The 23,192-nt window shown below is 34.1% G+C and overlaps 2 protein-coding genes and 1 non-coding gene across 18 annotated transcripts; 1 reads left to right on the top strand and 2 right to left on the bottom strand.

Moving 5' to 3' along the window:
- The first annotated feature begins 648 nt into the window (after positions 1–648).
- LOC137834164 (putative NOT transcription complex subunit VIP2) lies at positions 649–10,834 on the top strand. Of its 15 annotated transcripts, none has more exons than XM_068642440.2 (16): positions 746–885; positions 1,610–1,710; positions 2,469–2,591; positions 3,401–3,509; positions 3,584–3,762; positions 3,906–3,954; positions 4,069–4,278; positions 8,040–8,249; positions 8,334–8,435; positions 8,882–8,970; positions 9,099–9,278; positions 9,434–9,850; positions 9,922–9,974; positions 10,062–10,103; positions 10,324–10,468; positions 10,600–10,834. In XM_068642440.2, exons 3-16 carry the CDS (start codon positions 2,574–2,576, stop codon positions 10,657–10,659), a joined length of 1,863 nt encoding a protein of 620 aa, XP_068498541.1. In that variant the 5' UTR covers positions 746–885; positions 1,610–1,710; positions 2,469–2,573; the 3' UTR covers positions 10,660–10,834. The 15 variants fall into 15 exon arrangements, with proteins under 15 accessions (XP_068498351.1, XP_068498582.1, XP_068498386.1 ...); XM_068642528.2 differs by having other exon boundaries at positions 757–885; positions 3,401–3,470; XM_090297155.1 differs by lacking the exon at positions 1,610–1,710 and adding an exon at positions 1,031–1,044 and having other exon boundaries at positions 791–885.
- On the bottom strand, positions 3,429–3,509 carry LOC137811822 (small nucleolar RNA snoR35). The gene has a single exon (XR_011081163.1). It is a non-coding gene; the product is annotated as a small nucleolar RNA snoR35 (small nucleolar RNA).
- Positions 10,835–12,721: 1,887 nt separating the features above from the next.
- On the bottom strand, positions 12,722–22,106 carry LOC137815721 (E3 UFM1-protein ligase-like protein). Of its 2 annotated transcripts, none has more exons than XM_090297097.1 (20): positions 21,751–22,106; positions 21,267–21,578; positions 20,910–21,176; positions 20,189–20,236; positions 19,835–19,900; positions 19,594–19,692; positions 19,351–19,444; positions 19,218–19,274; positions 18,217–18,655; positions 17,977–18,131; positions 17,779–17,844; positions 17,633–17,701; positions 17,463–17,555; positions 17,235–17,300; positions 16,773–16,819; positions 16,604–16,667; positions 14,769–14,846; positions 14,635–14,697; positions 13,600–13,692; positions 12,722–13,067 (listed from the first exon to the last, which is right to left on the bottom strand). In XM_090297097.1, exons 5-20 carry the CDS (start codon positions 19,882–19,884, stop codon positions 12,963–12,965), a joined length of 1,638 nt encoding a protein of 545 aa, XP_090153223.1. In that variant the 5' UTR covers positions 19,885–19,900; positions 20,189–20,236; positions 20,910–21,176; positions 21,267–21,578; positions 21,751–22,106; the 3' UTR covers positions 12,722–12,962. The 2 variants fall into 2 exon arrangements, with proteins under 2 accessions (XP_090153223.1, XP_068474959.1); XM_068618858.2 differs by having other exon boundaries at positions 19,594–19,697; positions 21,751–22,104.
- Positions 22,107–23,192: the final 1,086 nt, after the last annotated feature.

Genomic DNA, 23,192 nt, shown 5'->3' with positions numbered 1-23,192 from the left:
AATTAATAACTTCAGAGCATAATAGTATCCAAAAGCTTAATGATAATCCATACTAATTGTAAAATTTACTCTAAATTTGTATCTAGTTTTTCTTAAGAACATTATTGAAAACTAGTGAAAAGAAAATATTCTAAACTTTAAACTTTTAGGGTGATAGAAATTTTAATGTCCATACAAAATAATTTTGGATGAGTCGAAATTAAAAAATAAAAAATACATGTGAAAAAAAATGATATATTGATTAATCAATTTTTTTTCTTCTTCTTTGGTTTGATTTTTTTTTTCTTCAAACTTTTTATATTCTTCCATTGGTAGTTGATGTTAAGGTTAAAATTTACTTATGATAGATACAAAAGAATAATAGTTTTACCAAAAAATGGAATTATTTGAAATGGAGTGAAAAAAAGTGATTGAAAATGAAAATTATTTTATTTGATAAGTAAAATTTGATGGGAGAACAAAGTGAGAATATTTTATCAGCAATAGAGTTATTTTGTATATAAAAATTATTAATTTATATAAAATATTTCATTGTATTAATAAAATAAATTATATTAAATTGGGTAAAATAAAAAAAAATGTGTAAGAACAAAATAGTAATAAAGAGGAATCTTGTTTAGAAATATGTATAAATAATACGAAGCTCACAGTGCAAAAAAATGTTGCTGTAGATTAGAAATTAGGCCCATGGTGATTTCAATTGGGGAACCCTATATTTGTAACAACATGCAGATGTTATAATTTTATAAACCTTCTCTTGTAGTTTCAAACCCAACCCTTTCTCTCTCTCTTCTTTTCTATCTTTCACTTTCTTTTTCTCTGGTTCCGATTTAGGGCACCCGAGCTTGGTCTTTGACTCAGAACTAGCTCTGATCTGCTTCTCAGGTACTCTCTCTTCCTCTCCGACTTGATCCCGGCTCCTCCTAACTTCGATCTACTATGCTTTCCACTTCATCATTCTCTTCCTTTAGATCCTCCTAACACTTTTTCCTCACTCCTCACACTGCACGCTTTTATTCAACTTCTTCAGCTTCCAATTTCGGCGTAGGTTATTATTCCTAATTTCATTCTCTCAACTCAAACCTCTCTCTCTGTTGCCAATGGTTCGTAGTGTGCCGTGTTTCTCTGTGTAATGTTACATGCTGTTTGCTCTACGATGTGAAAGGACTGAGGAATACGCAATTGCGAAATTTGTTTAACGCGGTTAACTTTCTTTCTGTAACTTGTTGTTGCTCATGATTATCACTCTGTCCGCAATGGTTTCTGCTTCGAATTTATTCTTTTCCCGCCTTGGTATCTTTGTCAAGTAATGAGATACATAGTTGGAGATTAATTTAGATTTAGGGTTTGCATATCGTTACTACAGATAAGCTTAGCGTAGTGCGTCCTTTTGAAATTAGTGAACGGGGGAGTTGAAATATGCGTTGGTTGTTTCTTCCCTGTTTTTAAACTGAGTCTGGAGTCGAAGTTTTTCTGTTAACTGCAAATTGTGGTTGATGTGAGTGCGGGTGCTGGGACTATTGAAACATGAGTTGTGATGAATCTATCTGCGGTTTTGTATTTTTAAAACAAAATCTGACACATTTGGAATGTTGTGGTTGCACTGCAGTTGTTTGTGGCTTTTTTTTTTGCATCAATAGGAATCACATCACAATTGTGGATTGGTGTGGCTGTGGACAATGCTGCAACTCTAATACCGGTCTATTCTAGGTGAAACTGCAGTTTATACCTTGATGCCAGATAGTAAATACAATGTAGAATCAAGATCTAATAAAGGTTTTATTTTGCCTGCAATTTCACAAGATATCAAGAATTGAGACGAAATTACAGCTGCAATTTAAGATATTGTTTAGAATAAGTATTATATCCACTAACAATATTAATTGTTTAGAATAAGTATTATATCCTCTAACAATAATAATATCACAAACCGTCATTAGTGATAAATTTGTTAGTGTTTTTAATAATAACCATAAAAGCCATACTTAAGATGATGTTTGATTGGACAATGAATATTCAACTTTTACCCTAATATCGCATGCCTGTTAAACTCATAATGTTAGTACGTTTTGCAAGTTTTACCTCTTTGTTTTTCTTGAAGTTTGTGGACGTTTTCATGTTAATTGTTTGGAGAAATAACCTGCATTTATAGAGTAGCATGTTTAGTTACTAGGGATTTGCCCTGTGGTTTTTCATTTGAAATAACCCAAACTCTAGTTGAACTCAATTTGTGTCTTGGTCAGTTGAGTTCAGGTGAGGTTTGTGGGCTGTTTCAACTGAAAAACAAACATGGATGACTTTCATGTTAGTTTGGAGAAGGAAACGGGATTCTAATGGGAGAACTTGTCAAATGTGACTTCCTTTTTAATTTTCACTAGTTTGGTTTAGTTTTTTTTTTATTGTTGGTTACTTAGAAGTTACTGTATTGTATTGTGTCTAATATTGTCTTTTACGTCATGTTATTTTAGGTTGTTAAGGAAACACTTCTCATATTGTTCTGAGGACTTTGAATACAAAGGAGGACCATTTTCAGCAAGGGATGATTTTTGGCTTGACCTTTTGAAATTCATGCCATGTCGGGGTTACTTAATGTATTCCCTTATGTCCCAAAAAGCTTCTCCCTTTCCCATCTTTTGTTTCAGTACTTGATATTTCCCTTCAATCTTTTCCTTGGCCATGCCTACTAAACTGTTGTAATGTTGTATTTTGATTTTTTTAAGGATGAACTTTGACCTTTCTCTTGCTAAATTGAAGTAGATGACTTATATTGGGGTTTATACGATTTCTGTTCTCAGTTGAGTGACACATTTCATCTTGATATATTTTCATTTCACTTATGTTCAACTCATTCACATTTCTACTAATTGCTCTGTTTGGTGCATGATGCTTTGCATACAGGCATGGTAGCATGGTGCTTTTGATTTTTTTAAAAGGATACACGGTTAAAATGTGTCTCCACTCGTCAACAACCATTTGTTACAAGACTTTTGTGGTGTTTAAGGATTTTAGTACATACCTTTTGTAGAATGTTTGCCAAAATTTTGAATAAAGAGTTTTTGGAGATTTAAACTGCCTGACAAACAAAAGGACAGTGACATCTATTCGAAGACTGTTATATGATTGGAGCATAATAGGACCATCAGGAGTCCTCATCTTTACTATTCAAACACTCTTTATCATTTTATCTAAAATATATTTTACGAAATCTTTTTATATGCTTGTTTACTACTGGCACTTTCCTCTATGCATGGTTAGCAAATTACAATAATTTTTAAAATTTCAGTCTTTTCTATAGTATTATACATATCATAAGATGTTGAATTCCCTTTGCTACTTATATGTTTTATTTTTTTTAGCATGCCTATCTTAATTTTTAATCCCAGCAGAGTTTTCCTTGCAGTCTTCTCTGAATGGATCTGCTTCAAATCTTCCAGATGGGGCCGGTCGATCTTTTGCGACATCGTTTTCTGGTCAGTCTGGTGCAGCCTCCCCAATTTTTCATCACACTGGTGGGGAGCTTTTACTGGATTTACTTCATTTTATCTTTCTGTCTAGTTGTATTATTGATAGGCTCTTGCTGCAGGAGCTATTCAAGGATTGCACAATATTCATGGGAGCTTTAATGTTCCCAACATGCCCGGTTCACTAACGTCGAGAAATTCAACTATAAATAATGTACCATCAGGCGGCGTTCAACAACCCACTGGAAGCCTTTCTAGTGGAAGATTTACATCCAACAATCTACCAGTTGCATTGTCTCAGGTATGTGTTTGTGTCATGTTCTTGGTTTTAGACAGTTTCAGTGTAACAATTGAATGTTTGTGTGTATTCTCACCTCATTCTGTCATTCTAGTTTTTTATTATGCGATTTGCTGGTTTTTCATCTGTTCCCATTATATTTGCAGCTATCTCATGGAAGCTCTCATGGACATTCAGGAGTCACCAATAGAGGAGGTATAAGTGTTGTAGGAAACCCTGGATTTAGTAGTAGCACAAATGGAGTTGGTGGTTCTATTCCTGGGATTCTTCCTACATCTGGTGCAATTGGTAACCGAAATGCTGTTCCAGGGTTGGGAGTGTCCCCGATTTTGGGAAATGCAGGTCCTCGAATCACTAGTTCTGTGGGAAACATGGTTGGTGGAGGGAATATTGGAAGGACTGGTGGAGGATTGTCTGTGCCTGCTCTTGCATCTCGTCTAAATTTGGGTGCAAACAGTGGATCCAGTGGTTTAGGCATGCAAGGACAGAATCGATTAATGAGTGGTGTGCTCCCACAAGGTATGCATTTTTATTGTTACGAGAGCATTAATGGTGTGAAATTTTTTTTTTTCCCAAGGGATTAATAGTGAGATTATTCTTCATATTTAGTGTCAATTTCATATAAAGAGATTTATATATTAATTTGTTGCAAATTTTGACTTAATGATGTCCCTTCTTACTTTGACTACATATAAAATTTTGTGCAGCAAGATTTACTACTACATTTCTTTTTAGGGATGGCTTTTCCTTTCTTTCTAGTTCAATTCTTGGATGCTGTTTTATGATGCCTTCTTTGCAGCATCAATTGGCAAATGTATTGGTTTTACAAGTTACTGGTTGTGACATGTTCGGTAATTTGTTTGAATCTGTAAAGTCTCTTTGCACAAGGGTTAAAGCTGCATAGAATGACCCTCCCCCATACCTTACGCAACGTGGAGCCTTCATGCACCAGGGTAGGTTAGTTTAGTCTCATAAGTTACATCGGGGATGTCTCAACATAATCTGCTTTCTTAGCCGAGGTCCTGGTTACTGTTGTTAAATATTGGCTGCGACAGAAAGGCAATTGTAATGGCATCACATTGTGAAATCCGCAAGAAACATTGTTTTGGCTACCTTGTGTGTCATGGATATTGTGTCTTAGGAGTCCCAGGTGTGGGTTGGGTTTGCATCTCTTGAAATGAAAATTACAGAGATGGTTGTGGTTTGGACGTGTGGGTCCTGTTTGAATTGGGCCTTATTGGGAAGATTGTGTTTAGAATTGGGAGACGCACTCAAATCTCACATGTTGCCATATATTATTTAAAACTCACGTGTTTTTTTTAGAGTCAGATTTGTTTTTCTAATGCCATTCTATTTTTGACTTTTTAATGATTGACTTGGGATTCCTTACAATAAGCAGTAACTTTTTTATTTATATTCTATGCAACATTTCAGAATAACTTATTCTATCACTTGATAAATTTCTTTACTGGTATAAAACTTAAACAAGAGGTAAACCCTTATCTCCCCAAACTCAGTGAAGCTACAAGTGCCAAAACTGCCGTGCTGCAATTTAAGTATCTTTTCAGTCGGCTTGGATTGAACTGGTCCATATGACCAGTTCGAGCAGTATATAGAATGGGTGACTTGACCGAACCGTACATAATAAACTAGCCAGATCAATTATTTTTACATTTTCTGTAATTGAACTGTCCTTTCACAACGGTGATCTACACATGCACATGCTGCCAAAGCTGAACTGCTTTGTCCCAAACCTTTCATATTGTGGTTGATGACCAGTGCAGCTGAGCGTGTCCAAAGTAAAGGATTTAAAGATTTTGGTCTTGAGGGTGATCGAACCCATGCCCCTCTTGTGAGATAAGGGAAAACCACTAAGCCAAATTAATTAACTTAATATTTGGAAAGTATAGCTTAAATATATCATCTTGTGTATCTAATTTAATATTTAATATATACTGGTTCGTGTGGTTCAATAAGTTACTCACTCGTTGAACTAGTGACCCACCGCCCAGACGTTGACAAATCGAAGATTGGATAGCTGGAGTGGGTTTTGTCATTTATGATTGTGGCAGGTACGACCACTTATTGTGGTGAGAGTGGCAATTTTTTGTGCAAGTAGGAGTGTCTTCAACGTGGGACCATAAAGCTCATTTGGGCCCTGAATCATACCTGGTTTCTGTGGGATAAAAGAATCACGCTTGTCGCTAATTCTAATATAATTTTTTAGATTAAGATGCAAAATCAACGCTAATAGATGAGGAAACTGTTTCAAAATTACCACTTGGTCAATGCCAATAGAGTGAAATCCGTCGTGGATATTAGCCCTCAAAGGGGGTGACAATTTTAGGAGTCTTAATTGAGTGGGATGAGCTACATGATTTGGTACTTAAGCCATGACAGTCCCCCATTTAATGATCTAGTCTTTTAGGTTGGACTCTTCTCTTGTGCTTAATTCCTATCATGATATCAAAGTTTGGACTCCATCATGATAAATTGCCTATTCTGGTAGGCTAGCCTGTTCAAGAAGATATCTGATGGTGTGGTGGTGGGTGTTGGGATGCCCCACATCGCTTGGTCAATCCTTGGGGTGCTATGTTTTGTTGAGGAACTTCACTTCATGAAAATTTGTTGAGATAAAATGTAACATTCAATTCAGCCCAATCCTATTATGTTTTTGTCTTTTTCTTATCCAGTTCTTTAATATTTTAAGTCTTTTCAATTAAGCCCCTTGCTAATTATTTTCAGTTACATTTTTCCTAGTGTAACAGTTTTACAAAATTGCCCCTAATAATGCTTATTTATTCCCTCTTTAATTCCCTACCTTTTTACTAGAACATAACATTTTTATGTCCCCGCTACTATGTTCCTCCTTTGTACGAGATCGTGAGAACGCGAAGACTTCAGGTTCCCCTTAATTCTATGTTTTTGTGGTTCTTCACTTTATTGTTTTCTAGAGTTTGCAATAGAGGCCATCTGGCCTTTTTGGGGGTGGCTACTCCGATTCCGTCCGGGGTTGACTCCTTAGGTTGCGATGTGGATGGCATTGCAGTTGTTGCTTTGAGCAAGGCAGCCAACAAACAATAAAAACTCCTAATTTTTTAGAGTAGGTTCATCAACTATTTTCCTTGTTGAGATTCATAGTGGTAAGATTTTGAGCATTTTAGGGTTTTCTTTCAATTGCAATTTATATTTGAAAATTAGATAGATCAAGATAATATAGTGAATTATGTGTGTTGAATTACAAAGCAGAGCATATATTTTGGGGGTGGCCACTCCGATTCCGCTGGGATTGACTCCTTAGGTTGCGATGTGGATGTCATTGCAGCTGTTGCTTTGAGCAAGGCAGCCACCAAACAATAGAAACTCCTAATTTTATATAGTAGGTTCATCAACTATTTCCTTGTTGAGACTCCTGTGGTAAGATTTTGAGCATTTTAGGGTTTTCTTTCAATTGCAATTTATATTTGAAAATTATATAGATCAAGATAATATAGTGAATTATGTGTGTTGAATTACAAAGCGGAGCATATATTTTGGGGTTGGAGCATATATTTTGGGGGTGGCCACTCCGATTTCGTCTGGGGTTGACTCCTTAGGTTGCGATGTGGATGGCATTGCAGCTGTTGCTTTGAGCAAGGCAGCCCACCAAACAATAGAAACTCCTAATTTTATATAGTAGGTTCATCAACTATTTTCCTTGTTGAGATTCCTAGTGGTAAGATTTTGAGCATTTTAGGGTTTTCTTTCAATTGCAATTTATATTTGAAAATTAGATAGATCAAGATAATATAGTGAATTATGTGTGTTGAATTACAAAGCGGAGCATATATTTGTAGAAGAGTAATAAATTCAAGACTATACGGCTATTATAGTCAACATAATTATGAGCATATAACCTTCCCTGTTTACAATATTTCCAAAAGAGGGCAAACCATGTATTGGGTTTAAATCCAGAAACAGCCTCCTTACATTACAAGGAGTCTTCGGTACTTGGAGTATGTTAGTTTCACTATAATTAAATATTTCTGGGATTTATAGATTGTGGCTGTTACGACATGAAATTATTATGAATGCAAACATATTTATAGATTTTTAATTGTTGGTATCTTTTATTGTAATTCATTTTGAAGATTTCCTATCGATTGCCATCAGATGTCTCCCATGCTTATTGAGTTATATATGAATTGCATGATCAAATTGTTTGGATGTTTCTCCATGTTGAGTATGTAAATTTCCCCTTTAATAGAGAAGACTGTTACCTAACAATTTTCTTGATCCAGGGTCTCCACAGGTAATTTCAATGCTAGGAAATTCTTATCCCAGCGCTGGAGGTCCACTTTCCCAAAGCCATGTTCAAGCAGTAAGTAACTTGAACTCTATGGGAATGTTGAATGATGTGAATACCAATGACAGTTCCCCTTTTGACCTCAACGACTTCCCTCAACTGACAACTCGTCCTAGTTCTGCTGGAGGGCCTCAAGGACAGTTGGGTAAGAAAAGATAAATGGTGTTTTATGCTTGGTTTATTTGTGCACCTTAAACAATAAATAATGGTATAAGCAAAAATATTTCAGGTTCTTTAAGAAAACAGGGTCTTGGTGTCAGTCCCATTGTTCAACAAAACCAAGAGTTTAGCATTCAGAATGAAGATTTCCCAGCTTTACCAGGATTCAAAGGTGTAGTATGTCTTGTATTTTGAAGGTTAAAGAGTGTCTTCTTAAGCAGAGAGGTTGTTCAATGAAATTTATACTATTTATTAGGAAGGTCTTCTGGATTTGATGCATGTTTACTTTCAGTGTTGGCTTTATTGCTCTCTGTACTTTTATCATTCTCAGTGTTGTTTCATTACTTAGTTTTGATATTTGTATGCACCCATGCTTTCTGTTTCAAGATAAGCATCTGTATTATCTATTATATATTTAGTGAGTATGCTTTCTTCTCTCTTAATTTTTCAAGGGAATTAACTACTTTTAGGGTTTGCACTGAAGAATTTTTTATTGCCTAGCTGGAAATGGGAGCTGTGTTTTTCTAATTATTTTTGGTTACATATGTTGTTTACTGAGTTATACTTGAGTCAAAGTTGCTTAATTGATTTCAATATTTGTTTCTTACCTTTGGGCAGGCGGTAATGCAGATTATGCTATGGATATTCACCAGAAAGAACAACTTCATGACAATGCTGTACCAATGATGCAATCTCAACATTTCTCTGTGAGCTACATGTTTAAAAGATTTAGAAATCTTGTCTTTTGTACAACATTGATTGATCTAAGAACTGTTTAAAAAGATTTAGACATCTATATACATTTCTCTGAACTTCCCATGCTTTCTATATGCAGATGGGAAGGTCGGCTGGTTTCAGCTTAGGGGGTACATATTCGTCACATCGAGCACAACAGCAACAGCATGCTCCTTCAGTCAGTAGTGGCAATGTCTCTTTTTCATCTGTTAACCAGGATATTCTCCATTTGCATGGATCAGATATTTTCCCATCTTCACATTCAACCTATCATTCACAGGTGCAAGTTTTATTCATCAATGGGGGAGCTTGTTTCATAATGAATAAGCCCCTATTCCCTCCTCTCTTTTGTTTATCTCTTGAGATGACATGTTTCCCACTGAAGCAGTTATTGCCAAGTGCTGACATTCTTATTGCTTTTGTATTTTGGTTTAGACCAGTGGACCTCCTGGTATTGGATTAAGGCCTTTAAATTCTCCAAATACAGTTTCTGGTATGGGTTCATACGACCAGCTTATCCAGCAATATCAACAGCATCAAAACCAGTCGCAGTTCCGCCTACAAATGTCAGCTGTAAATCAATCTTTTAGGGATCAGGGCATGAAGTCTATTCAAACCACACAACCAGATCCATTTGGTTTGCTTGGCTTGTTAAGTGTGATCAGGATGAGTGATCCTGACCTTACATCTCTTGCTCTTGGAATTGATCTTACTACACTGGGGTTAAATTTGAATTCATCAGAAAATCTTCACAAGACCTTTGGTTCTCCATGGTCTGATGAACCTGCTAAGGGTGATCCAGAGTTTAATGTGCCACAATGTTATTTTGCTAAACAGCCACCCGATCTACATGTGAGATTTTTACATTAGGTTTAACTTTCAAACCATTTCTTTGGGCTAATTTTTGCTATTGCATGATGCAGCAAGGATACTTTTCAAAGTTTTCGGTGGAAACATTGTTTTACATATTTTACAGGTGCCTCTAAAATCTGAATGCACTTACTTTTTCATATACTTGCCTGGTATTTTATAATCCGATATATAAAAATAATCTTTTTTGCAGCATGCCCAAAGATGAAGCACAGTTATATGCCTCCAATGAGCTGTACGCACATCTCCCCCAATCTGTCCTTTTGTTTATTTTGTTGTTTTTTGGGAACAATTAGACGAGTGGTAAATTAAATAATGCATGATTTGTACATTAACCAGTTATCTAGTTCCAGTGTTCCTAAATTAAAAATATTTTTTACAAATTCTTAGGTTTTGATATTCTGAAATGGTTTTCCCAATTCGAACTTTAACTAAATAGGGGTTGTTGCTCGCAGTTACAACAGAGGTTGGTTTTATCACAAAGAACATCGTTTGTGGTTCATAAGAGTTTCCAACATGGAGCCGCTGGTTAAAACAAACACATACGAGAGAGGATCTTATCACTGTTTCGAACCAAGCATATTTGAAACCGTCCGCAAGGTTAGTTTTTGTAAATATTATACTCTGTCGGTGGTGCTCGTGAACTGCTCCTCCTGTTCCCAAGATACATTTTTTAATTCCCCAATAAGTATTGTTCTATTTTTAGGCTCTAATGTACAACCTCCTTGCAGGATAATTTTGTTCTTCATTATGAAATGTTGGAAAACAGACCCCATCTGCCTCAACATTGAGGAGGAAACAAAAACTTTATTGTAAAGTTTCAATTACGGATTTAATGCCTTGGAGTCATTTTGCAGCATTAGTATTCTTCAGTTTGGCGTCTCTTCCAATCCTGTCGCTTTAGTGATCCAAGCTATTATTATTATTATTATTACTATTATTATTATTATTTTCTTTGGCTTAAAACGGACAATAATTAGAATACATAGGATAACCTAGCTGTCTGACAAACATGGTTTTCTGCCCATTAGCTAAGTGAACATAGGAAAAAACCTGAATCCGAAATGGATGTACTGTCTGGGAGTTATATCTCCGAAATAATTTATCTTAATCTGTTAGAATCAGATATCTTAAAATTTGACTGGTGGGGAGTAAAAATCAGTAGCTGAAAAAAGGTTTTGAACTGATATTTTATAAAGTTCTAGTTATTCAATTTTTTGAAAAATAAATGAATATTCTTGCATGAAATAATTATTTGACTAAAATATGGTTGAATTAATGAAAAATGTATCTTTATTATTTTTATTATTATTAAAGTTTGAATTTAAAAATGGTTGTCTATGCGTGACAGATTTTGAATAAGTTTATTTAAAAAATATTGTATATTTTTCACAGCCTTCTGATAAAGCATTTGAATAGAAGGTATTTTTCACCTTTTAGAAGTATCTGCAGATTATGCCATCCTCTCTCACTGGGGTGAATTTGTATATTGCATTTAGGTGAGGGTGTAACAGTACCTTCTGTAAAGCTGGTGTATTACGCATTACATGCTAGTATGCCAGATTTAATGCAAAACTCATTGGCCACTTTGAATACCCTAAAAATTATGCTGTATAGAGAGGAGGTGGAGGACGACATTACTTTTAATTTATTAGACGTAGGGATATGCTTTGTTTTAAGTCGAATTGGTTTTAATATAAATTTTAAATTGCTGAATGTAATTGGGAGACAAATAGGCCAAGCATTTGTGATTGCATTTTGAAATTTCTTCCGTTCAGCATATGGTTGTTGGTTCTGTTATTGCGCATCTCGGTTCTGTAACATTAAATCAAAGATAAATGATCCAACCGGTATTTTTGTGGCTCTAAATGGAGGGTAAACCAGCACTCTTAGTTTGATCTTAATAGTGGATTAAGGGTTGGTTCCAACTATTAAGATTGGACTCCAGCCATTGATTTAAGTATAATAACTCGCACTTTAGCTAAAATTTAACCTTATTATATTTGAAATTCCTTTTTTTATTTTAGGGAATGTACTCGCCTGAATGACATCTTAAGACTGTTGAGAAGATAATAATATTAGTTTAAGTTTGCGGGAGGTAAGTGTCGTGAAGTAGAAGTAAACTTCGGAAACCGGTGAGATGCGAATAGCCTCAGTTACAATTGTTTCGAAAAGCGAGATACAGCTGGATTGGGATAAATAATTCTAACCTTAAAAGAAACTAAACAGATCTCCAGTTTTGCAATTTCATAAGGGCTGTTGTTCAGGTATTATTGAGTATTATTACCAAGAACTGCTGGATTGGGATATTGTAACTATTATTGAAGGTTTTATCTTCATACACCCTATAAATATCAAATTACATCTCTATTATCTTTTAAATTTCGATATTACCCTTGCGTACCATCTAATATTCCCGCCCCCTCATTCTCAAATATGAAATTCAAAAGGAATAAAAATCGGTTTTCCGAGTTATATAATCCGTATTGAGATCCTTTCAAATTATGTCATTTCCTGAAATGGATTTTATTATTTTCATGTTAAAGACGCTTCGATTGTAATTATTGTTCATTAGCATTTAGTTTTTAAATTTCTATGAAAATTGAGTAAACGAAAATATAATATTAGAAATGATCGAATATGGTTAGTTGAAATACGGCAAATAATGTCGCAAAGCAAAATTAATCGGTTCAAAATAAAATAAAAAACGAATGCAGGTGGGAAATTAAAGAATTGTTACACAAGTTGAGTTAATTAAAAAACTAACATGCCATTGCTTTAAATTTCAAATAACTGACACAAATTTATGTAATTATTAATAATGAAATGATTAAATGTCATTTTGCAAATTGGTTTAGTCTACACAACTTCTGAAAACCAGTATACCTTTTGAGTTATAAAAAAGTTACAATATATTTGTTTGAGTTTTCCTGCAAATGTGAATTAGAGTAAAATGAATATCCACAATAATCTAATTTCCAAGCACTGTCTACTTTAGAAAATTGCAGCGTATCAGATTTTTGCAGATGGTCACTACAATCAGTGCATCATAAGGATAAAACTTGACTCAGTAGTCAATACGGCTTAAAAACTATTATGAAGTTTGGGTCGTGCTCAAAACCAAGCTTTTGAGGTCCTGCATTTGGCTCTCTAGAAGCTCCCTTTTACTCAAAATCCTATCAGATGCACAATCCTCGTCCTATAGAAAATTATAAGAAAAAAAGTAATGAACAATTTGCATTATTCCAATTATTCAAAATAATCTAAATAATGCATGTTTGGAAACATTTTTTTTAAGAAAATGATCAATTATTCTTAAGAAAACAATCAATTGTTCTTTCAAAAACTACAGAAATTAATAAAAACAAGTGATCATTTCTTTTAAAAAAATTAGACCAAACACCCTAAAAAATGAGAAAGTCGTCCTTCAAATATTGCTTTCAATGATTATTTGCATTATGGATAAGTTTTTAATTAATAAATAAAAAAACTGAATAAAGTGTTTTCAGCTGCTACATCTTTTTTATAATCTTATAAAAGAGTATGTATAGAGCTTTATAATCTAGCTATTAAAAAAATCAGCAGCAGAAGAAAAATTAACTTGATAGCATAAGCAATAAAATACCATTTCGAAAAATAGAACTACTTTAATTTTTTACTTCAACGAGAGACATAAATGAAACTTGATATGACATGAATGTGAAAAGAATGCACGATTAGTAGTTACTCACGTCACCGGGTGAAGCTGCCAATAGTGTCAAAAGAGTGACTGTGGCAGTTTGATAATCAGTTAAAATCTTGCATGCCGACTCGTCTACCTTGTCCTGACAATTAATACATATTAAATTGTTAGTTAAAAGATGGAGAAGTTCCGAAAAATTGTTAGTTACAATTACAAGGACTGGGTTGCAGTCAACCTCACAAACTAACTGTATGCAGAATGGAAATAAGTAGGGTTTATTTAGATTACTTCCCCTCATCACTTTTGAACACTCCTTTAGCCCTTTAGGGTGTCCTAGGCTATTCAGCTTTAGATAGTGAGTAAATAAAAATATATTATTTGAGTGTTTTTCAATTACAAGTAACCATTGTTTTTATTAGAATCTTGAGGATTCCTTTTCTTTTTTTGGTTCTCTCATTCCACATTATTGTCAAAGCTAAATGTGCCTACAACATTAATTGTATGTGGTGTTAAGCAACACAGGTGTTGCAAATTATTTTTAACAAAAATGTGTAAAAAATGTTATAACATTTACTACTTAACGTTAATACTGTATCAAATTTGAACCTATTCCTATTCCTCGACCAAACCTAGAAGAAAGTTAAACTGGGATGTCACACTGCAGCAGCTGGTAGACCATGAGGTCACAATTATGAAAAAAATAATAAAGCTAGCCCCCCGACCCCCCAAAACAGAGTAGACAGTCAATCATCGAGTCTTGAAAGAGTTAATTCAACCCAAATTAGTCCCTGAAGAAAAAAAATCAATAAACAGTACCTAAATATTATTTTTATGGAACGCTTAGGATTGAAGTGTCCCGCTTTTTAAGGATCAAAGTGTCGCCAGTGCTTTCACAGGAACCAAGAAATAGAAAATTATTATTTACTGGAAGTAGTATAAAAAAAAACTAATTCCTAGGTTGGCGCCCATTTATCATTATTATCTTTAGTCTGATTTGTGCAACCGCCTGACATATATTTGATTTTATATCACTTAGTAGTTGAGATTTGATGCACAACTAAATCAATTGACAGAAAGAACATACCCTTAAATGAGAAATGGCAACGGAAATGGCCCTTCCAGGAGCTTGAAGAGCTTTGTGGTAAACCTATTCATACAGGTATTCATGTTTATTAATAGACAAAGGAAGGTGGGAACGAAAAAAAAAGCTTTAGTTACCTGGATATAAAGTAAAGAAACAACTTTTGCTAGAAGTGATACAGGGTCAGTTTCAGCAGAAACTTGAGATGTCAATTCCTGTTTAATAACAATGATAGAAGGCACACAGTTTAAGAACAACCAAATTGTAGGGTATCGCTGCAAAATTGACTGAGTTTTATGTGGAATTGCTTCACTAACTAATATTAGGGAGACTTTCAATTAAGAAGTATAAAAAAATATATCTAATATAAGGGAAATTAACTGAAAGAATAGCAAATCATGTTGAAATAACAATTAATTATAAGGATAAACTAAACCAGAAAGGATCAGTTAACTATAAATTGCAACTGACTTAATGTTTTCTTGTTGGAATATCTTAGATGTTCGTAGTGGCAGCTAGCAAATTTCTCATCCATTGCACATGTATGTTTAAATCAGAGAAAAACTATTTACGAGTAAAAGAAATTAAAATGACCAATGGATTATTTCACTATTAACAAAGAATATTTTATTTTATTAGACAGGAAATATTAAATACATAAGAATTTAAAATTCGCTAGAAAACTTTGAAAATAAATTATGTAAATGAATACATATCCCAATTGATATGGTGTGTCAATTTATATTTTAAAAATTAAACTAAAATTAAGATTAACAAAGATTATAACAAACATTAAACTCATGGTTTGATCTAAAGAAGTTATCACCAATTTGATATCAAGTATAAAGATGCAAATTTTAAAATTTTAATCAAATTGAAAATAAACAACTTTAAGAAATAATATTTGAAAGGAATAAACAATTATAAAAGAAGCTAAATGAGTGAATGAGGAAGAGAAGAGAATGTCTCTCTAAGAGTGAGAACTCGAATTCATAATATAGGGGTGGATAGCATACATGTACGTATGGCAAAATAAAATTAGGAGCAATTTTAGGAGTTAACTTAGGATTTTTATTCATTTAATAATTAGGATTGAATCATTGTAAGAATCATTGTAATTGTTCTCAGACCCACACTGATTAGAGAAATGACTAAGTTAAAGTATATAAGCGAATACAAATTTTATTTTACAAGGTCCTACCCACTATTGGGTCATTAGTGGACCTTCTATAAATATCTATTCATGCTCGAGATCTGTAGTTCTCAATATGGGAGGTGTGTTAGAAATTCCAAGTTGACTAGATATATCACCAAATTATATTATACAACAAGGTGTAAACCTTTAATGTTTGCACTAAAACTTTGGGCCGGTGGTCCCGTCCAGTAAGCATTAAGTGGTAGCCACATCGCAGCCTTGTCCAAGTGACAGCAGAAATTGTGGCTTGAAACATTACTACCTATGCTTGGAGTGTCCTTTTCAACTATTGTCTACTGCGACAAAAGAGTGTTATCTCACTTGATCAAAACCCGATTCTCCATACTCACTAAGCTCAAAAAGATTGACCTGTTCTTTGTCATTTTCCTGCCAAGCAACTGGCTGTTCAGCACATCCCAGCTCAGAGTAAGGCTGAAGCATCTTAAGACAAACTCAAGATACATTAGCCTTATTCTAAGTCTCATCCACCTTGAGTTTGTGGGCTAGGGGTGGAGAATTGTATAAGAGAGCAGTTCTTTGCCTGACTCTCAGGTAAATTAGTGGGTAGTTAACTCGATGTCACTATGCCACTGTGACAGCTGTACTATAAATACCTCTTTCACACTTTGATTTAGTGCACAGATAATATCATATATTTCTTCTCAAATTCTCTTTGAACCATTCCGTGTTAATGCCATAACCAGCATCAACAATATTTGAATAAGAATCTAGCCTCACTAAATTCTAGTAAATTTTTTAATAAATGTAAACATATACCTTACGATATGAATGTAAGAGTGTTCTTTCTAGTTTCTTGTCAAGCTTTTTCAAAGGCAGCCCACTGGAAAAATTAGTGATCAAACTATGTATTAGGGTTCACATCAGGACAGAAGAGCTGGACGTAAAATCAATGATAAAGTTCTACAGACAAATATAGACTCATTACCTCTCTTCTGTAACCATTCTAAACGCAGCCATGAATGTCTCCATACTCTGTTGTATTGAATATTCAAATATGAGTTATACTTTTATGAAATAATACAAAACAATATGCCTGATTGGACAAGCTTCCCTCTATAAGCTAATTTTAAAAGAGAAGAAAAATAAGAGGAATAATTGAAATTAGTTTCTCTATATGCTAAGATTTAGTTCATGCATGAGTTAATTTGTAAAAACTTTCTCATACAGTTTTTCTAAATTTCTTATTCTAACTTGTGCATAAGCTAATTTTAGGTTATGGACAAGTTAATTTCTTCATTTTCTTCTTATTCTTCTCACAGAAAATTTTATATTTTTCCAAATAGACCCAATTCCAGCCAACAAGCAGTCTTTGTTGAGAACTGAAAAGTCAGTTAAACCTATACAAAAAACCTTAAAATGAGAAGTGTTTCGGAATAAAAATGCTAACCTTTCCTTCCAATGATTCAACAACAGAAAGAGCCTTGTTTGCAAGAGCTCCTGGAAAACTCTTAGACTGCAAAAGAAAATAATAAATAAAAGATGATGTCATTCTATGTGCTCCTTCAAAATAGTGATCTTCAACAAAAATATGAGACTGATACAAAATTTGTTCGCTAAAAAAAAGAAATGTGATGCATATAATATTGCCAAATACTATTTAGAGCCTTGTTCTTACAATTGCAGTTCTGTCTGCAGGACTGAGTGAAACAAATTCAGAATTTGGAGCTTCCTGCACATCTAGTCCATTCTTTAATTTGTTGTGCTCATCCTGCAGATGATAATCCAGAGTAAGATTTAGATCTTATTAAACCTCATGAAACATTAACAAAGGGTTGGATATAATACCAGGTTACGAAGAAGCAAATCCACCATAGGAGCTGCTACTGTTCTTAGTAAATGCCTATGCAAAACAACCTGGCCATCAAATAAGAATTAACTTATTTTGGTCATCAATGACAGCACAAAATTCCAAATAACTGAATCAAACTTACAGAAGTTGATTGATCATCTTCAAACAACTCTAAGGCTTTTTCATACAGCTGCATGTTTAAGAAAGACTGCCAAAAAAGAAAACAATCAACATTGAGAATTGTACATACTAATTTTAATTTTACATGTCTAGAAGAGTGACAAGACAATAGTGGAAGCAGTAAAAACAAAAAACAAAAAAGAAATTTTAGCAGTCAAACCTCATCAAGTTTCTTCTGCAGATTATCAAGCAAACGTTTTATTCTGTCTGCATTGTTTGTAAGCAGTGACTTCTTTTTCTCCATCCAAGAACTGATTATTGTAGGCCTTAATTGGTTAGCCAAAGGCCTGAGAATTATTTCAGGATCATCTATACCTATCAATTTATATCACTACATTTAAGAACAATGGGTAAAATATATATGTGAGAAAGAACAAAATTGATAGCTAAGTCAACAGACCTTGTTCTTCAAAATCAGAAACCAATGCTGTAATTTTCTGCATGATCCATTCTTCTGAGGGACTGAGATCTTCCTCTTTTATTTTAAGCAATTCTTTCCTAGAACCTGTCTTCGAATCAGCCGTTTGTGCAGATGTATCCTTACCTTTTTTCTGGCCTCTCTTAGATTTTGTTAATGTCTGTTCCTGGTTATCTGCACCACTTTCAGATATATTTACTACTGCATTCCCTGTGGCTTTCCCCTTTTTCTTCTTTGATCCCTTATCAGCTTGCCTGTTGGCACCACCATCACTTGCCATCTCATTGGACTCATTCAACCTGCTCAACTCACGCCCTACTTTAGCTTCATTGGGTACTTTAACATCACCAGGCATCGTAGTGCCAACAGACCTTGAAACACCTAATATCTCCAACTCTTTCACAACACGATCACAGATGTCCTAGTAGATGATGGAGAGAAACATACAGGGATTAGGAAACCAACAATAAAAAGTAGTTGCAGATAGATATTTTTATCAACAGTAACTTCTACACTTGATTCTCAGTTCTTAAGCAAGAAAGGAGAAGATACAAAACAAAATCTGCATATTGTAAAGGAAATTAATCACAGAAAGGAAAATAAAGCCCAAAAGGGTCATACATATGGTCATTAAAGAAAGGGTAGTACATATAACCTATCATCTAAGTCAGTTCTGAACAGCATATGACAATGCAGGCAGTTTATATAAACACTTTTTGTAGGCTAATTGATAGCATATGACACTTTTTGTAGTTGTAATTTGATGAACTGTTTATTCATAGCAGTGCTGAACCTGTTGTAAGCAAATTACATAACAAACAACTAGCATCTAAACTCTCATTGCAATATTTAATCTGTTAAACCAATCTTCAAACTGCACACTAGTAGTAGGGCGTGTTTGAACAACTAAATAGGCATCGTGGTTTGTAAAATTAAATAATTAAGTTGACATCTACAATACTATATCAAATGCCAGAACAAACCTTTATAAAACTGCTGCTCAACACATAAAAATCCCCAAAAATGTGTGCTTTGTTAGACTGCAAAGAAATTGAAGTTTATCAACACATGAATCAACAGTACTGAGCATAAATCTACAATATAGTTTAGTATTACCTTAAGAGCATTTTGCACAGATTGACAGAAGGACAACATTCTAGAAGCATCTTGAGGTGTAAAAGATGAAGGTAATAAGGAAAGAGAATCACTCCTGCAACATTGCTATTTTAGAATACAATGCTTTGAAATAATTGTGTTCCAAAGAGTAAATATAACTTGCTAGAAACATATGGAGTTATCCAGTTCTGCCCAATGAAGACATAAAGTGGGGATAGTGGAAAGAAATTATCAAGCACTTACCAGCTACCACGGTCGATAGCGTCCTCAGTTGCAGCATCTAGCATCTCAATCACAGATGGGTGAACAAATGTTGTAACTAAAGGTTTGCCTTCAGGGTATCTGGACTAAATTGGATTGCGCAAACTTAGGCTTCATTAACTAAGCTAGGGAAACAAGTAGTTCAAAGTATTTATTTCACAAATATCTATGACCCTAATAGCTATCATTTGGAAAAAAATCAACATAGGAACAAATTAGCTACCTGCAAAAATTGAATTGGCTGGGGAATTCCAAGTTTGTGCAGCGCCTCATAGGTGATAAAAGAATTCTATAGAATACAAAAAAAGATGGCATAAAATGAATGCAGAAGTTCAGAATTTTTTTTACCAGAAGAGAATGAGAAGGTTACAAATGCAATTTACAAAGAATATACAGGTAAAAGTACAATATAAAAGAATAAATGGGTAGAAGTAAGTCATTACATTATACAAATCCAATCTAGGGAACTTGTAAAGAAAGTTTATATAGCTCTGATCAACGGATCATATTCTAGAAATAGGCAAAAATTTTGGTAGCTTCAACTAAAGGGAAAGATCAAAGAAGTGACAGTCCATACCTGAGAAAAGAATGACTCCACAAACTCCCTTTGAGCAACGGCAAATACCTGTTGTGTGACAAAAGTAGTGGAAGTCATAACAAATACTTTCTAAAAGATCTAGGAACTAAGTTTATTTCACCATGGCATAAAAGCTATAGAAGTTTACTTCAACCCATGTCATTAATGGTCAGACCATCAGAGAATTATTGATGCAAACTAAGATCCTAGTTAGGGAAGCATCTATTAATGGGTTGAAGGTAGTTAATTATTACGATATGTGCTTAGAGAACAATTGATTCTGTATCAGAAACTACACAATAGCAGGTATACATACAAAATTAAATTGACACAATAGCAGGCACACATACAAAAATTGAATTGACACAATAGCAGGTATTTGAATGTAGATTGTGTAATTAGGAGGAGGGGGAGGGGGGCGCTGTTATTTGCAGTTTGTGAACAGAGAGCACTCTCTGTAGCAGAGTTTTGTCTGCAGAGCACTAAGTGTATTGCTGCATTGTTCGTGATTTCAGTGTTCAATGTCATTCTTTATCAATTGACGAACTGGAAATATAATTACATCAAAAGAATACAAAAATCCTCCCAATTACTGTCAATTAAGCATTCAGTGGGCATGAAACCAGAGGTGATCCACTCCACAGGCCCAGAACAAATATGAGAACCACAATCCACGTATCACTCTAGCAATATACAGAGGATTTCAGAACATGCCACTTACAGCTGGTGTCCAATGTACTCCTGCACGAAGTGACCCTAGAACTTCCCCTTCCTTCACAAGTCCGTTAAACAATGACTGGAAGAAAGATCCTTCAACAGCCAAGCCGCTGGTTCCGTCAATTTCTTGCAGCAACTGCTGCAACGAACTCCATACCACAGTCAAATTGGTCGGAACAGTGGTGCCCCGCACAGCGCCCCGAACCATGGCACCAACACGAGCCACATAGGCAGGAGTATACAGCTGGCCACCTTCAAGCCTTCCTTTCACCTATTTTTAAAATCCAGCACTCATCAAAACACAATTCCACACTCCTTGCAATTCAACCAAGCACATTCAAACCAACACACACAAACTCACAATCGTTCCAAGGCGCGGCTCCAACACGGAGGCAACCAAGTCCAAACCGACGTTCAACTGCGCCGCGATTTCCGTCAGCGCAATCTGACTACACTCCTGAAGCCTCTCGTTAATCTCTTCCGCGATTGAGTCCCAGTAAGAGCCAGACATGATTTCTCCCTGTGTCAACATGAGTTCTTGGTGTGCCGTTACAACGCTCTGCGCCTGCTTCTCCACGTAGTACAAGTCAACTCCAGTAGCGTCAGCCAGATCGATCAAAGAAACCCGCCCTAATCTCTTCACCTCCTCCACCATCTCATTCCTCAGTTGATCCTAACAACATGCGCAATCTCTTTAATAAACGTTTGATTAAGATTAAGCATAAGCACAACTTTGTGAACGGAAGCAAGGAAATATAATGGATAATCGGTTACTTAATCCATTGAAAATGAAAATTGCGAGCGATGAAACCGAATCGGTAAACGAAGAAGCAGAGAGAGCGTACTAGAGTGATGTATTCTTTGCCGGAGACAGTGTGGAGAAGTTCGAAATCGATGATTTGGAGTTGCTGCAATTTTTGGACCAATTCGACAACGTTTCGCTCCGATAATCGAATGCTCGACTTGGCTTGCTGCGCGAACTCGAATTGTCGCTGCAGCTCGAGCAGTTCGTCGTCCATGGTTCGATCTTCAGACACTCCGAATGCGATTCTCTTTCGCCCTTTGAAAGATCACTGAAATGTTATTGTCTGTATTTTGTAGTGATGACTGAAAGTGTGAATTGTGTTCAGTTACACCCTTTTGTTGAAGAAATAATTTCTATCAAGGAACAAAATAGTTTCCTAGTGCTATTGGTTATTGTATAGGTTTAAAATATAAAATTTAATTTATATGTATAATAATTTTTTTTTAAATTATATCAATTCGTTCTTCAATTAAATTTCAAGTTTTATATAGTTTATATGTTGTTAAAGTGAAAATTTAAATATAAATAAAAACAGCATAAATATTTATAATATTGTACACAATTAACAATTAACAATTAAAATAGTGGTCTGTTTAGGGAAAATATTGAAATAAATATATAAAGATTTTCGCTTGGTTTTTATATTTTTTATTGTATAAAAAAATTAGTAATTTGATTTTTGAGATAATTAGTATAAGTCAAAAAAGTTATAATATTAAATTAAAATACAAAATCTTTTAATATTATGAATCCATGATTGTTTACTCAAAATGTAAGACTTTATTTTCTATACTTTTAATATTTATAATTTATTAACAATTTTGTACTTTTTTTTACTTGTAATTTGGTCGAGTAACCCTATAAGTCATCTTTCTCAACGTTTTAATTTAGGGGTTATACTAGAAGCTACTTTTTAGAAATTTTAAATTGTAAAAAAAATGGAACCAAATGTTTACGGAATCAAAACTAAAATTAAGAAGAACAAATGTATTTAGCTTTTTTACAAAGATCTATCCATTCTTGTTTTTTAATATAATTATTGGTGAACAGACAAAGTTGTTTATTATATATATAATTATCTTTTTGTCCTAATAGTAATTTTGGATTAATAATTTTTTTTAAAAATTATCATAATTTTTTAAAAAAATATTTAATTGGTTCTATTTTGTTAATTTCACATAAACAACATTAAATAATAATGACAACACACTATATGTCATAATTGTGTATAAATAAGAAAAACATTTTTAATAAAAAATTCTCATAAATGTGCAAACATTTTGATATTATTGACAAATAATAACAGTAAAATGATTGAAAATGGTTTTTTTTTACATAACTTATAAAAAAAAAATTTATAATATTTTCAATTGGTTAATAATTTTTTTTCACTTAAAAAGTGTTGCATTATTACGGAATTAGTGAAGCTGAGGTTGTGGGATCATTCTGGGTCTGTAAGTTTCTAAATAGAAGGGCCCATGG

Source organism: Phaseolus vulgaris, chromosome 11 (genome assembly GCF_051622355.1).
Source record: "Phaseolus vulgaris cultivar YP4 chromosome 11, ASM5162235v1, whole genome shotgun sequence".
Taxonomy (NCBI): domain Eukaryota; kingdom Viridiplantae; phylum Streptophyta; class Magnoliopsida; order Fabales; family Fabaceae; genus Phaseolus; species Phaseolus vulgaris.
Note: the sequence above shows the minus strand (reverse complement) of the source record. Positions and strands in the feature narration are given on the sequence as shown.

Bases quoted from the DNA above. Each gene is read 5' to 3' on its own strand.
- LOC137834164 (XM_068642250.2), top strand. The intron at 4,279-8,039 runs GTATGCATTTTT...TTCTTGATCCAG, and splicing joins GAGTGGTGTGCTCCCACAAG to GGTCTCCACAGGTAATTTCA. The intron at 8,436-8,881 runs GTGTAGTATGTC...ACCTTTGGGCAG, and splicing joins AGCTTTACCAGGATTCAAAG to GCGGTAATGCAGATTATGCT.
- LOC137815721 (XM_068618858.2), bottom strand. From the start codon at position 21,924: ATGGACGACGAACTGCTCGAGCTGCAGCGACAATTCGAGTTCGCGCAG. The intron at 19,445-19,593 runs GTAAGTGCTTGA...GCAATGTTGCAG, and splicing joins GCTATCGACCGTGGTAGCTG to GAGTGATTCTCTTTCCTTAT. The intron at 14,698-14,768 runs GTAACTAAAGCT...CTGTATGAATAG, and splicing joins TTTCTTTACTTTATATCCAG to GTTTACCACAAAGCTCTTCA.